At 36.7% G+C, this 14,257-nt stretch overlaps 1 protein-coding gene across 2 annotated transcripts; it reads right to left on the bottom strand.

Annotated features, from left to right (window-relative positions):
- Positions 1-254: 254 nt before the first annotated feature.
- On the bottom strand, positions 255-14,238 carry DBF4 (DBF4-CDC7 kinase regulatory subunit). Of its 2 annotated transcripts, none has more exons than XM_066552934.1 (12): positions 14,103-14,238; positions 12,827-13,005; positions 11,213-11,407; positions 10,051-10,101; positions 9,443-9,512; positions 9,224-9,300; positions 7,743-7,773; positions 7,422-7,467; positions 5,623-5,751; positions 3,061-3,175; positions 2,630-2,757; positions 255-1,489 (listed from the first exon to the last, which is right to left on the bottom strand). In XM_066552934.1, exons 1-12 carry the CDS (start codon positions 14,146-14,148, stop codon positions 424-426), a joined length of 2,133 nt encoding a protein of 710 aa, XP_066409031.1. In that variant the 5' UTR covers positions 14,149-14,238; the 3' UTR covers positions 255-423. The 2 variants fall into 2 exon arrangements, with proteins under 2 accessions (XP_066409031.1, XP_066409040.1); XM_066552943.1 differs by having other exon boundaries at positions 7,422-7,464.
- Positions 14,239-14,257: the final 19 nt, after the last annotated feature.

Genomic DNA, 14,257 nt, shown 5'->3' with positions numbered 1-14,257 from the left:
AAAAGGGAAGCAACCAAATGCCGGCAAAACATCAGCAATCTGTGAGTAATGGACTACTTACAGTGGAACATCCAGTTATTTTTAATGTGGTTGCTTGGAATGTATCACAGTCAATGATTTTAGGAAATTACTCCATCTAAATGCAACAGCATCATGCTTTGCCTAGCAATTCATTTAATCCAAATGTGGAGTCAGAGGCTTTTACCAGACACAATAAAGCAGCACCTTTAAAAAAAAAACCCTAAACACATGACCAAAGCCAAACTTAGTTTTATTTTTCTTATTTACATATACAGAAGCTTTTGCATTAAAAAACTTGAAAACCAAATAATCTGTACATATAATACAGCAATTTAAGGCTTCGTGAATAAAATCTTAAATTTTCAAGTCAATTTAAAAATCATTATATTAAATAAATCAGTATTAAAATCCAAAAAATGGGGATGAGGATGAAGAGGAAAATAATGACCACAAAACATTTGTATTCTGCCCTTCACATGTATCATTTATGCTCATTGAACATTTGTTCTCAGTGTAACTTGAAAAACCTCCAAATTCTGAGTTTCTTTCACTTGTCTGAAATAACTCCAATAGGGTCTGCAGTGATGAGCTACAAGTGCTTCTCTTCTCTTCAGGAACAGACAGTCCATCTGAATTCTTTACACGTAACTCCATATTCTGTTTCGGGGTTTCTCTTTTATTCTTTCTCAAATTAAGCTTCACTTTTCTGTGCAGCTTTCCAGACGGTGAACTGTGGGCAGTGCTGGCAGCTGATGCATTAAGTTCTTTGTTCACAGCAGGATCAGATACCTCAGCCTCCAGAACGACATTGTGCTGCATTTGTTGATGATTATCACAGAAATCGTGATGTTTCTTGACAAATGTAGGATTGGCATCTGCTTTTTTCAAACACTTTGCTGGTAGAATTACTGAATTATTTAATTTTCGTTTTTGCTGCAGTAAGTTTTTGTCTTTTTCACTAAAATCTGTAACTTGGGTATGAGAATATAAAGTATCCATTCCTTCCTGAAAACACCATACATTCTTTTTACTTTCATCGAGTTCCAGTATTTCCTGGCTGAACAGCTCAGAAGCTTGAGACAAGTTCTCTGTGTATACTTTGTCAGTTTTCTGAAGGGGTGGCTGTATGGAATTTGATGATACAACACTCTCTCGTAACTTCACAGCACAGGAGCAATCAGTCTTACTATTTTCATTATTAATTCTGAATTTACTTTTTAGTTCTGAAGGTTGTGATGGGTGAGAATAAAGAACTGAACAGACAGATGCAGAAACAGGGGTAGGTATTGGCACAGAATTTGGTTGTACTTCTGCAGGCTGGCGATCCAGTTTGAGAGCCTGCATTGCAGTATCCTTCCAGGAGTAAGTTTTCAAAGCAATGCGTTGCTTTTTCAGTCGCTCTTTCAGCTCATCTGGTCTGGCTATCTTTCCAATAATAGGAGAAAAACATCCTGTGCTACATTTTGTCCTACAACGAAATTGTTTAAAAATATTAGCAAACAAAAAACCCCATGCAACAAAACTCGATATACAACTGAAAAGCAACTGAACTGACAAAGGGGCTTTTGTTTTTTGAGTCCCTCAAGGAAAGATATATTTAGGGTAGCAGCACACTATTTCTACAGGAGCTGAGTGCCTTATAGTTTTGATGTTTTCTTACTGATTTCTACAGCTCATGACATTGCTTTAAAAACACTCAATGTAGTCTAGTATTTCAGAAAATCTCAATTTACAGTGGCATTAAGAACAAAAGAAATTAATGTAATGCAATGACTATAAATACAAATGTTCTATGACGTTTACACACAAAATTAGTATGATTTTCTTGACAGGATTTCAAGCCTAACAACTCTGAATATTTTGAAACCACAAAAGAAATAAAAGCTTGCTTTCATTAGTCTATGTTGTTTGATTCTATTTGCATTTCCTTTGATTTCACTAAGAATATATTTATTTAAAAAAAGCAAGTAATGAAGAAACAAATGAGAAAGTTATTCCTTATCTCCTGACTAATTTCCAAAAAATCAGAGCAATTTTGAACAGTGTTACTGCTTCACATAACAAAGACCCTGGTGCCTACAGCCCAAGACACCAAACGAGCCTCTCTCACCCATTCAAGCTGTTGAGCACAAAGAAGGGACTATTTGCTTTCTCTGTCTCGCACAGGCAGCACAAAAGCAAAGAGGTTTAGAGTACAGGTAGGAAGTTTTTCCACAGGTAAGGAGATCAGATTGACCAATTTGCTGTCCTCAGACTACTAAGTATGACAAATCATTCAGAACAAGATGTCCAGACACTGCTGTCTTTCTGTTAGCAGTATTTCAGTACAGTAGATTTTGTGTTACAGGAGCTAAACGTAAGTAGAACAACTTCTGTCAACTTTCAGTCTCAACTTTCTCTGATGTCATCTGCACTTTTCATTTTTTTCCTAAGTTCTGCTTTACAGAACTGATTTGCCACATACAACCCTACAGAAAATTTCCACTATTTATTTCAGCCTTGAAAACATGAATTTATCCTGTTCTATTCAGATCAAGAATTTCAAAACTATCATTCTGTTCAGTGTCCTGACTCAGACAGTCTTTAGAATTTACAATATGTAACTCACCTTTTTATTTTTCCTGTATCATCATCTTTGTATGCAACAAACTCATAAACTAACTTTGAGATTATATCATCAACAACTTTATACTGTGTGCTTTGTGCAAAATTTTGGTGCCGCTCACTTTCAAGATGCTGCAATAAAGAAAAAACATGAAATAAATCCAACATTACAGATATCAATATACAAGTCAACAGCACAAGAAGGAATCAAGTAAACATCATTAATTTACCACCAGCATCTCTAAGATATGAATTACTAGTGCCTACTAGTAATCAGAGGTAGGTTTTAATTCTTAATTGCTTCTTCTAACATGGGGAAAATACTAATTTGCTGGTAATTCAGAAAAATGTTTTAAAATAAAAAATTACAGGGAAACCTCTGGTGATACCACATTATATGATGGTATCAAAGCATATACTTGACATTTCACATACTGTTTGCAGATCTTCATATTTCTTCCCACAACATTCACAATATCCTCTCTTTTTCTTGTCCTTCTGAGGAAACTGAGCAGGCATTCCACAATCCTTGTCACTGTTTATTTTGTTTCTGTTAGAGAATATTAATGAGTCTTAAACATGGAACTGAGTGCTCAACTTGCCCCTCATAGTACACTCATTCTTACTCACTTAAAAACACTCCCAAACCAAACCTTTATTTCCCCTTAAGCTATTTACATTATTTTAGTCAATGCTTAAAAAACCTGAAGAGTTATAGTTAGATTTAAAATCAAACAAACAAAACCCTGAAACATTTACTGTAAGAAGGCAGGCAGACTCAGTGGAATTATATGTAAGCATAGAACATACAGGTTAGTATAGACATACTACTATCATTGACTCAGAATAAATGATACAAAATTGCTAAACAAATAAAACCAAAGGACATTTAGAAGTCTCTGTGCACAGCCGATAAAACCCAAACTAGAAACAACAAAAAAAAATTTAAGATTTTAACACCTACTGTTGGTTGTACATAATTTGAATATGCTGACCAAATGCCATTTTGTCCTATTTTTCTAGGTAAAGACAAAGTGGGAATGCAAAAAAATGAACCTAAAGTTCTTCCTGGACATTAAAATATGAAGAGATTTTCAACAGCTGCTCCATGATCTTCAGAATCCCCCTCTGGGAAGAGCTACTGCTTGCTGTAATCCACTATTAAACCACCTGCAGTTGATATGCCAGCAGTAAAGCAAAGTCATCAAACTCTACTTCCCTTGAGTTTGAAGGAATAGTTCCATCTCCCTGTTTAGCCAAAAATCACTGACAGATTTTACCAAGTATCTGCATAGATGTAAGCTCAGGACTTTACATCTAAAAATCTGTCGTGAAAAATCTCTGGTTTACAAAGCACAGCAATGTATTGTTAACATCCTGCCCCAGCATTTCTTGGGTTCCCCAGGCCAGGGAACTCTAATGTGTGCTTTAGCTGTTACACCAGCCTTTCACACTTTCCTTCTTTACACACTTTCCTTCTAGAAAACAGTAAAACTCAGAGAGAACCAGTAAAACAGGATAGAAGCAATAGAATGAATCACCTGAAGACTGAGTAAGTTTGCAGGTCTTGCCCAATGCAGAAGCAAGGAGAGCTAACAACTTTGCTTCAACAAGTTTTTCTCCCAGGTAGAGACAAAACAATTGAATATTCCCCTCTCTCTCTCTCTCTCAAAACTGACATTGTTTCATATTCAGCAAGTCAATGTGACCATTCTCCCACTTAAATATCTCTTTGGCATGTGCCCACGTGAAGTATTCACTAGGAATATTTATTCAAACATAAATCCTGAAATTTTAATATATCATATTCCTTAATCCATCCAAACAAAACCTGCCTTTTTGGTTTTTTACTGCTTTAAAAAGAATAGGCTTTGTCAACATCCTCTGAAAAGACACAATCAGAAATTGCCTTATTAACACAGCAGTAACCCCTACAATATATGTTTTTTGCCTTTTCATACTGCTATCTTCCTTGCAATTAAAAAGAAAAAAAAACATAGAAAAAAAAGCATCATGGCAATATCAGCTGAAACCTCCAGCACTGCATTATGGTCAAGACTGGTCAGAACTGTGGAGAAGTCACTTCATAAAGAAACTGGGTATCACAGCTAAGTAAGTCTCCAGCCCCAAGGACAGAAAAGCAGCAACCTACTAAATGCACTAAGTTCCACATATAGCAAAGCTAACCTCCACCAAAATATAGTTAGTCTCTCACATGAATCAATTTTAGAAGTCAATGAAAAAAGCAGGTAGGAAAAAAATTTTAAAACCCCACTGATTCACAAAAAACAGTTAATTAAGACTCTTAAATAGTTTCAAATCATAAAATTGATTTGCTGAAGTTCTAACTGCATCTGTAGTGCTCAAATCGAGCCTGAATTGTATGCCAAAATGTATTATATAAACACTTGCTGTAAAGCCAGCTGCAATTCCACTGGGAAGCTGGCATCCACTTTTCATCTTTGAAGAGCTGAAGCAGTATTAGCAGTCTATCTAATTGCTATAAATCATCAACAATATACACTCTTTATCAATAATGGGAGGGCACTGTGATTCAATATCACTGCTTTAAGAAGTTCAACCACTTATTTCAGCACTATATGGACAAATACAAAAGAAGTCTTAAGAAAGCCACTTCCTGTGAAATACTTACTGAATAGCATCCAAGATGAGGACAAAGAAGAAACCAGGGGGAGAAAGGAAAGAAATATCTTATGTTGACCCACAGTGAAAGGAGAAGGCCACATTTTTGGATGTACGCATCTGTGTGCCCAAAAAAAGGACTCAAGACAGGATAAAGAGGGTACAGATAGAAAGACACCAACAGTGCAGCAGATACATTGATGAGACATGGCAAATAGTCTAATAGTACTACATAGCACAGAAAATTAGAAGTTGAGAAATTATTTTAGAACACAAATTTTTTAGTCATGGAATAATTCAGAGAACAAATCTCTTCTCTACCCACACCTCAATAAAATAAAATTTTCAACAAACCTTTCCTTAGACTGAGTTTGCTTTTGACCAGGATACTTCTTATCCACCTCAAATGGACTATATGGCTTTGGAACACAATAGTTCAGAAATGGAAAACTCAGTAACTGCAGGTAAAACGGTCGGTACTGGCTGTATTAACACAAAACAAGTGCATGAGAACCATCAAAAATGGAAAGAGGGCTTAATTGCATACATCACTCCAGGTTCAAAATACAGAACAAGTGTTTCTCTTTTACATATGACATATACAGAATACTAAACAGATAAATATCTTAGAATAAGTCATTAATTTCTTCCTTGATACTTTCCTTCAGTTTCCATAGCTGTCTTACACATTCCTTGGGATACGACTTGTGTGCCTATTAGTTGTTTTGAGTTGGGTAACCAATAAACCCAAGAACAATTTGGACAACACTGCATTTTTGCTCCTGAGAAGTAGCTACAGCAGTTCCCAACATCCAATGTTTTTAAAATTTATTTTGGCATTTTCTTAAAAAAAAAAATCAATTCACCATTCAGAATATTAAAACAGACCTTTTACAGAAAAACAATATTCCTCTACACCACTCTGTACATTCAGAGATACCAGAACTAGCAACCACACCAGTGCTCTGAACAGATTAAAAACTTCCAAAATAGGACATGTCAAAAGTTCACATACTGAATAATCAGTTGACTGAAATGCTGATGGCAGAGTTCAGTCTGATTTTTGTCCCCACATTACAATTATAAGCTACCCAGGCAAAACTACATGAGCAAGTCTGGAAAACATAATACACCAGTGAAGCATCACCTTCTGCTTCTGAACTGTTATTAATGTTGCACAAACATTAAAAAACATTATGTTACATAAATATTTAGAAGTGTTTCAAGTGTTTTCACTACATTATGAAATTCACATATATTTATATATGAATTTCTTATCCTTACAATTCTGTTGGTCCAGTTCTCCCCACTATCCGCACATCCCTCACACCTATTGCCAACTCACAGTGTACAACCAGGTTTAGATGATTTTTTTTAAAACAGGAAAGTGTCAGAGAAATCAGGTCTAAGAATTTAGTGCTTATAAACAACACCATAACTCAGAAGTTACTTAGGAATTTAAAGGTGCAAATTATGCTGTGCAGAACCAAACTTTTTTTACAATTCATTGCTCTCTCAAGTTCTGGCTAACTGGCATTTTCTTACGCAACAAAGACTGACTGATTACAGGACCAGAAAGATGTGAAACTTTTCAAGGCTGAAAGTACCAGACCTCATATGAGTGGATATTGAAATCAGATTAATAACCTTTAATTTTTCCTTTTAAAAAGAAATGATTGAACAGGAAATTAAACCTAGTTTCAATTTATTATTTTAACTAACAACTACACTTTCCTTACATCTAAAGAGTCTCAGCAGGAGATGAATGTAATTGAGCTGGAACTACAGGAGTGGAATTCAGTATGCAAAGTTTTGTATTACAAGATTTGGACCTAAGGAAAGATGTAAAGTTTCATGATTCCCTTTCATTCCTTGGTAGGAAGTAACCCAAAGAATCCATTCTCCTGATCTACAAACTGGAGTTACGTGTTAACTTGCCACTTCCTTCACCTTTTTGCAAATATTCCCTACTATACTACTACTTGCTCATTTTCATTTGGCAGCTAAAGACATTTGTATGTCATTTTCAGTACACTTGACATCTGAAGTCAGGAAGTTGAAAGGAATTGAGATTTAAGGACACACTTCCTCCAGTAATCCTGAATTACTCAGTTTGAGAACCACATTACTAAATGCATGAAGAGAACACTTACCGACTCCTATCTTCCACCCTGATAAATGGACTTTTCAGTCTACCTGCTCAAAGAGGGAGAAAAGAAAATCAATAGAGAAATACTTTTCATCATGTATCAAGTTGCTCCAGTAGCTTAGTAAATAAGCAGACTTTATTTTAGGACTCATTATGTACAGGTTTTGACAAACTCTTGATTTCCATAAAGTTTCTCTACATGCTTTTCTTGGACATACAAACTGGAGTACAGCACCACATTTGACCACAGAAGAACTGTAGCACATTTCTAAGCATTCAGAAAATAGATCAAGCCAGAAACCTCTGTAATTATTGCAGTACTTACTTTTTGACTTTGGAGCAGTAACGTGTTTTCCCTATTGAAAAAAGAGAGATGGTGTAAAATCCCTGTGAGTATTATTCTGCACTGTACTTGAAGATTTAGCTGTACATAATTTAAGTTATGCGAGTCTCCCTGTGTTAATCATGACTTCATACACTCAAGATGAATTTTTAAGGAAACTAAGCTCATTAATACTTTGAAAGAAAACGTGTTTCCTAAAGAAATATTTCTTGCTACACTGAAAAGAAAGTGCTCTCCTTCAGATGCCTAAATTTATTTTTTCTACAATCAAATCAAAGCAAAGAAACACAGGTAAATTTATACATTTACTCCCTCCACCCTGAAAATACTTTGCCATTGCTGAAAGTTCAGTTTTTAATACAGATAACATTTTTACAACACTTTGTAAATCCTAACTAACTGCAAGCTGCAAAATGCCACCAAAACCTGTAGAACAGCAAGTATTTCCAATTAAAACAATTTTGATTTGAATGGGTTTACACAGGTTGCATCTTTTATTATTTTTAGCAATGAAGACTAAAATTTAGAAGAATAATTTTGTCTTCAGAAAAAAGTGAAGTTACATTCAAGCATCAGCTGTTAAATGTAATTGATTCTGGTAGAAGTACAAACTCATTTTATACTATTTGCAAAAAATCCTCACCTGCTATCCATGTACACAGTGATGATTTGGCAGAGGATTTTATGTGGCCTCAAGAACTAGCCAATATTACATTCCAAAGCAACATAACACATGCTGGGTAGTTTGGTTCTGTTTATTTATCAGGCCCCATGGCTAAACCAGACAATTGTGTAAATTACAGAGCAACTGCAGATGGAGCACACAAGAGCTACAAGCTTTAATGTCTCACTACATCATAGATGAAAAACCTGAGAAAAGGGGATTTCCCCTTTTTCCCAACTCCACATACTTGGCAAATTAGCTTCAAGATGCTTTATGCTCCTTCTCTACGAAGGAAGAGTTGCAGATTCCTTATAGAGACAGCTTCTCCAGGAAACATAACTATGATTTTTCAAAATGGGCCATCAAAATGAAAGAATTTCTAACCACTGTGTCACAGGGAAAATTATACTAGGCAACTTAGCTGCCATCTACATCATACTAAAACAACAATACATTTTATTTATTACTTCTAAGGTGCACAGAATGGAAATTTCAGACACTTCAGCACTTCTGACTCCTAGATACCCTTTGCAAGAGCACAGCTCTACACACTATGGAATCAATGCTACTATTAAAGTTAGTTTTAAATAATGTTGAAATATACAGCATATACTTTGTATTATCCAAGATGGTTTTTAAATCAATTCACAAGACATAGTAGTCTGTGAAAAACTGGAAATGAGCAATACCTTCATTAAAATAAAATCCACAAGCGTCACAGTAGGCAGTCCTCAGTACTTTGTGTTTTCTTGGCTAACGAAACAAATGGCATTTTTATAAATGGCAGAGAGGTACTTACCACATCTTTAGAAGAAGTGCCTGCTCTTTTGATTAGATAGAGCTCCCTTTTCTTTTGTTCAATGCAATTCTTAACATCTGGCAAAAAGTGGGAGAATTATAGTCAGTTGGCTCAATTTTTGTATGTCTGACATAACTTATAATATTTTGAATTGAACAAAAGAGCCATTAAATGAATGTCACACGTTGAAATCAGGTTTCATCTAACAAAAATATTTACCATCAATATGAAGTATCTTCACTCCCCAACTCAAAGCATTGGATAGTATACTACCAGAGGGGATTAAGTCCTGCAAGCAATAAATTACATTAATAATCTTAATGCATAGTAATTACTTAAAATAATTAAAAATATAACATATGATATGAAAGTTGAAATTGAAATGAAGATGCTTTGCTTCTAGCCAAAAGAATACCACTCTCCTAGACTCCTCTGCTGTCTCTCTCTATATTACAGCACCTCACCATCAAAAGAATACAGTTAACCTTCAGAAAACCAAAACTGTTCTTTATGGTCACATTTTACAGCAAGATCTGAAGACTGTGAATATATACATTAAATTCATGAGCAACCCTCAAATGCTAGTTACATTAGCAATCCTAACAAATGTTACTACTTCTCCTAAAACTCCACATATTTTCAATTCTTCAGAAGTAGCCCGAAAACGTACCTGACACTTCACTTAGGACAAACCCTCAACTTCTGTCTGAGTATTCCACGACTGACTTCTCTCTAGAACCACTACGGCCACTTATGCAACTGCTTGTTTTCTAGAAAAACAAACTACCAAAGTTCTGAAGCACAAGTTTGCTGATTATTTGGCTTACCTGTTCTTTGATTGCTTTTTCAACCAAGGACTTTCCTCTGCTCATACGTACCTACATTGAAACAGAAACACGTTTGTAGTGAGGAGAGATAATTCACGTTGCTCTTAACAAATACACATTAGCTACAAGGGTCTCCTTTTGTTCACTCTACTGCCAATTTTTCAGTAATGTGCATCTTTCTCACAGGATTACGGTTGATACAGTGAAAAGGAAAAAACACAAAACCAAGAAAACCTCAACAAGTAATCATTTTTAGCCAAAGAAGGCCGCTGCAATGTTAGTGCTGGAACAAAGCACATGGTGGGAATAAGCAGCCAGTGACACACACACTAAAAGATGAGGTTTCATCAGCTGGGCTTGTGAAAATTATATTCATGAATATAATCACAGCCTCTGTCTTATCCCGTGCTTTTCAATCACCATTGCACTTCCTTTTTCCACTTTTTGCTGTTCATTCATAATGAGCTGCCTTTACCTACCCAGGTTGTTTACAAAATGAGGTGACCTCACCCATGCAATACAAAGACCAGCCTGCAGCCTGGTCATGTTTCTAAATAAGCACCATATATATAGTACAGCTAATGATTTTCAACTGTATTTTCAAAGGACACAAGACTTGCCCATGTAAGAAACTCCACATAAACCTGCATAAATTCAGATACTAACTGTTGCAATTAATGTGATTCCCTAAGAAAGAGGTAAGAAAAACTTAATATTCATAACACTCAATTTTATTGCTACTACTATCAGAGAGTGTTTCTGCAGATATCAGCATTGACAACATCAAATCAGCCAAATTTTAATAGGCTGTGTTGCTAAAGAGACAGGAATCACTGGATGTCATCATGTGCCCGATCCAGCTGTCAAACACGACATCAATGCTGTAAGTCAGACATAGTAAATTAGAACATATTTGAGTATACTCTTCTTATTTACAAAAATGGATCCTTTTTAAAATAAGTTCCAACAAATTTGCTGAATTATTTTGAGTTAGCTAAGTTTAACAAGTTAGCCCGAATAAATTTAAAAGAATGTTTCGAAGAAAAATCCCTATTCACCCAAGGAACTGCTGCCATCTTTAGGAAACAAAATCAGAGAACAACTGTAGGAGCATATCCCATGGACTGCACCTGATTTGCAGTATTATTACTAAGAAACTTACTGTATCTGCTATCTTAAATGAACTGCCATCATGTCGATCTTTTCGGCTGCTAGGATGAGGTGAGCCATTTCCTCCATTAGGTGCAGATTCTGGACTAGGAACAGGAGAAATCTGGCCAAGAGTTGGTGCAAATTTTGCCTCCTTTTTATTAGTCACCAGATAGTTGATATCTTTACTAAGAAAACTCTCCACTCTCTAAATATAAAGATATAAAACAAGTCATTTTTTCGGGACAATAGATCAGTAACTCAACTTTACATTGAATATTTTAAAGGAAAGTGATAAAACTGCTAAAACAATTACATTCAAAACCACTGAGTTAACAAGAAAATATTTTCTACACATCTGGATGACAATGACAATTAACTTGTACTAGCATCTTACCAGTCACAAATTCTAATTTAAATTTCTTAATTTTGTAATAACTATTAAAAGAGCTTTGCTTTGTTATAATTATTACAATTTTATACTACCTACCTGTAATACTTTACAATTACAAGAATGAAAACACTGCATTAAGGAATAACATATTAATTTAAGGAAAACAACTCTCTAATTTTATGTTACAGAAATTACACAGAAGTGTTCAGCGAAACTTAAAGACAGGTGTTTGCAAATGGGATTTACAGTCTTCAAGAAGCTATAAATTTACTGAGTTTAGGACCAGCAGAAAAACTAAAATTTCAGGATAGCTGTCATGTTTCACACCTACAGTTTCCATAACATTTCTCAAAAAAGTAAAGTCTCAAGTAGATTCATATTCTCATACTCAGCAATATAAAAATGTCATCATTCTGAGTTTACTCCTTCATTTTGCTCTTTCAGTCTCTTTCATTGCCAACTACAGTGTGATCAACAGCCAAGTGCCTCACTATTTCCTATCAGATTGTATAGTTTGAGGTATTTTCCTCTTTTCCACTAATCACTGTGGAAAGCACAAATCACACAGCTTGAAACTGTGCATTTCAATTCTGCTCTATGGATCTTTTACAGAAACAGGATATACAGAGAGAGGCACCTCTAAGTGCCCTCCACACAAGTATTCTGTACTTGCTTGTATCAAAGAGCTCCTTCCATACAAAAAGAAGAATTAGGAAAAAATTATTAAGATGCTTATAAAATTTATTGTTTAAGAATATTCAAAAACAGTCACTAAGATACCCTGTGCAAAACATTGTTAGTGAAGCTGCTGACCTACAGAAAACAGATACAAAACTCTTCCTTTAGTCTCTTTCAGGTTCAGCTGAACACTGTGAGTTGTAACATGTAAAAATGTCAATACAGTCAGAAGCAGCAGAAGAAAAATCACCTCGAACAATGAAACCTTGTGAATTTGGATAAAATTTTAAGCCAGGTGAATAATCAACTGAAAACAAAACCTCCTAATAAGAACTTTTGTTCCAATCAGGAAAGCAGCTTCTCTTGAAAACCCACAGAATAATTTGTTGATAAGCTCCTTATTTGGATTAAAGCTTAAGACAAAGATAGAAAAATAAGGCACCATCTCAGGTAACTAGAAGTAACATTAAAATGCAGTTACAAAGAACACAAAAAAGGCATTCCACATGTGCACATTTCCTTCTAGGTTCATATAAGTCTCTATTATTAACTTACCCCTCCCAGCTCTTTGAGGTCCTTTCCTAACTTTTCAGAGATCACATTTGATGGGATATCGAGGTAAAACACTTTCCCAGTGAGCGGCTTAAATTTGAGTTTCTCCAGTTTTCCTGTGTCTTTCTTCACATTCTTCAGGGAAGATCTTATCTTTTCTGGTTTTGCTTGTACTGCATCTTCTGGGGAAAGAAAAAAAAAAAACCCAGGCAATTTAAACAGAACTGGACTTTGGTTTTATTTTGAAAGGGAAAATTCCTAAATTATGGAAATCGATGGAGCAAGCTTCCATAGAAAGGCTTGGGCTGGAAGGGACCTTATAGATTATCTAATTTCAACCTCCCTGCCATAAACAGGGACACCTTTCACTAGACCATGCTGCTCAAAGCACAACTCCACATACTGGTTTTACACTGGTTTTTCTTCCTCACTGACGTACTCCTAGTTGTTTCTCTTTTGGAGAAGCTCAAGACAACGAGAGCTGCCACAGGAAGTGAGCAGGCCTCTTCTGGAGACAAAAAGGCAACATGCAAAACAGTCCCTCCGTTAAGGATTCCTTCCCTCCCTGAAGGAGTCCTAGATAGGAAAGGGAGCAGATGCTGCAAATACTGCAAAATCCTCTAAGGCTTATGAGCACACTAAATAACAGAGGAACAGCACTCAGTTTTGTAGCGTCTGGAAGACAAAAACCTAAAAAAATAAGAAAATTAGGAGACATAGATTGGTGTAACTGATCCAGAATCTAAACAGAAAAGATGGATGATAAGCAAGTGTGCAAGGAAAATTCCGTAATGATTACCGACCAAATACAGCGTCATACTCACCACACACATGCCAGGACCGTTTAAAAATTAGCACTCTACACACTGGAATTAATATTGGAGCACGCAGATTAAACCTCTCAGGGATAATCAAAAGTTTGGAGCGCATTAACAGGACTGCAATAGCAATGAAGAGTCTCTCGCGCAAAGGGGGTGCGTTCTCACACCCTGGGCCTAAGGAACCCTCCATACAGATACCAGAGAAGCCCAGGGGAGCAGCTCGCCCAGGGGCGGCCCGGCCATTTCCCACACATCAGGGACACGCTTGTACGAGTAACTCCCGTTACATACAAGGGCCCTTCCAGCCGCTCCAGCGCCAGCCCGAGGGCGGCCGGGGCCCAAGCCCGGCACGAGGCGGGCGGCGGCACCTCACAGCCCCAGCCGGGATGGCGGCACCGGCTGAGAAAGGCCCGAACGGCGGCAGCTCCCCCGCGCTGCCCGCAGCTCCCGCCACTTACGGGGACGCGCTCCTTTGTCGGCGGCCTCGGCAGCGCTCGGCTTCATCTTCCCGCGGAGTCACATCGTGCTGTGCTCTGCTCCGCCGGCAGCCCCGATCAGCACAGCCACTCCACACCGCCTTCCCGCCTCCGCCACAGCGGCTGCGGCGCCCTCA

Source organism: Molothrus aeneus, chromosome 1 (genome assembly GCF_037042795.1).
Source record: "Molothrus aeneus isolate 106 chromosome 1, BPBGC_Maene_1.0, whole genome shotgun sequence".
NCBI lineage: Eukaryota > Metazoa > Chordata > Aves > Passeriformes > Icteridae > Molothrus > Molothrus aeneus.
The sequence above is the reverse complement of the archived record's forward strand: the minus strand, read 5'-3'. Positions and strand labels throughout refer to the sequence as shown.

Coding starts and splice junctions, on each gene's coding strand:
- DBF4 (XM_066552934.1), bottom strand. CDS start 14,148: ATGAAGCCGAGCGCTGCCGAGGCCGCCGACAAAGGAGCGCGTCCCC. Junction 9,301..9,442: donor GAAGATACTTCATATTGATG/GTAAATATTTTT, acceptor ACTTTTTGCCAG/ATGTTAAGAATTGCATTGAA. Junction 7,774..9,223: donor GCACTTCTTCTAAAGATGTG/GTAAGTACCTCT, acceptor TTTTTTCAATAG/GGAAAACACGTTACTGCTCC.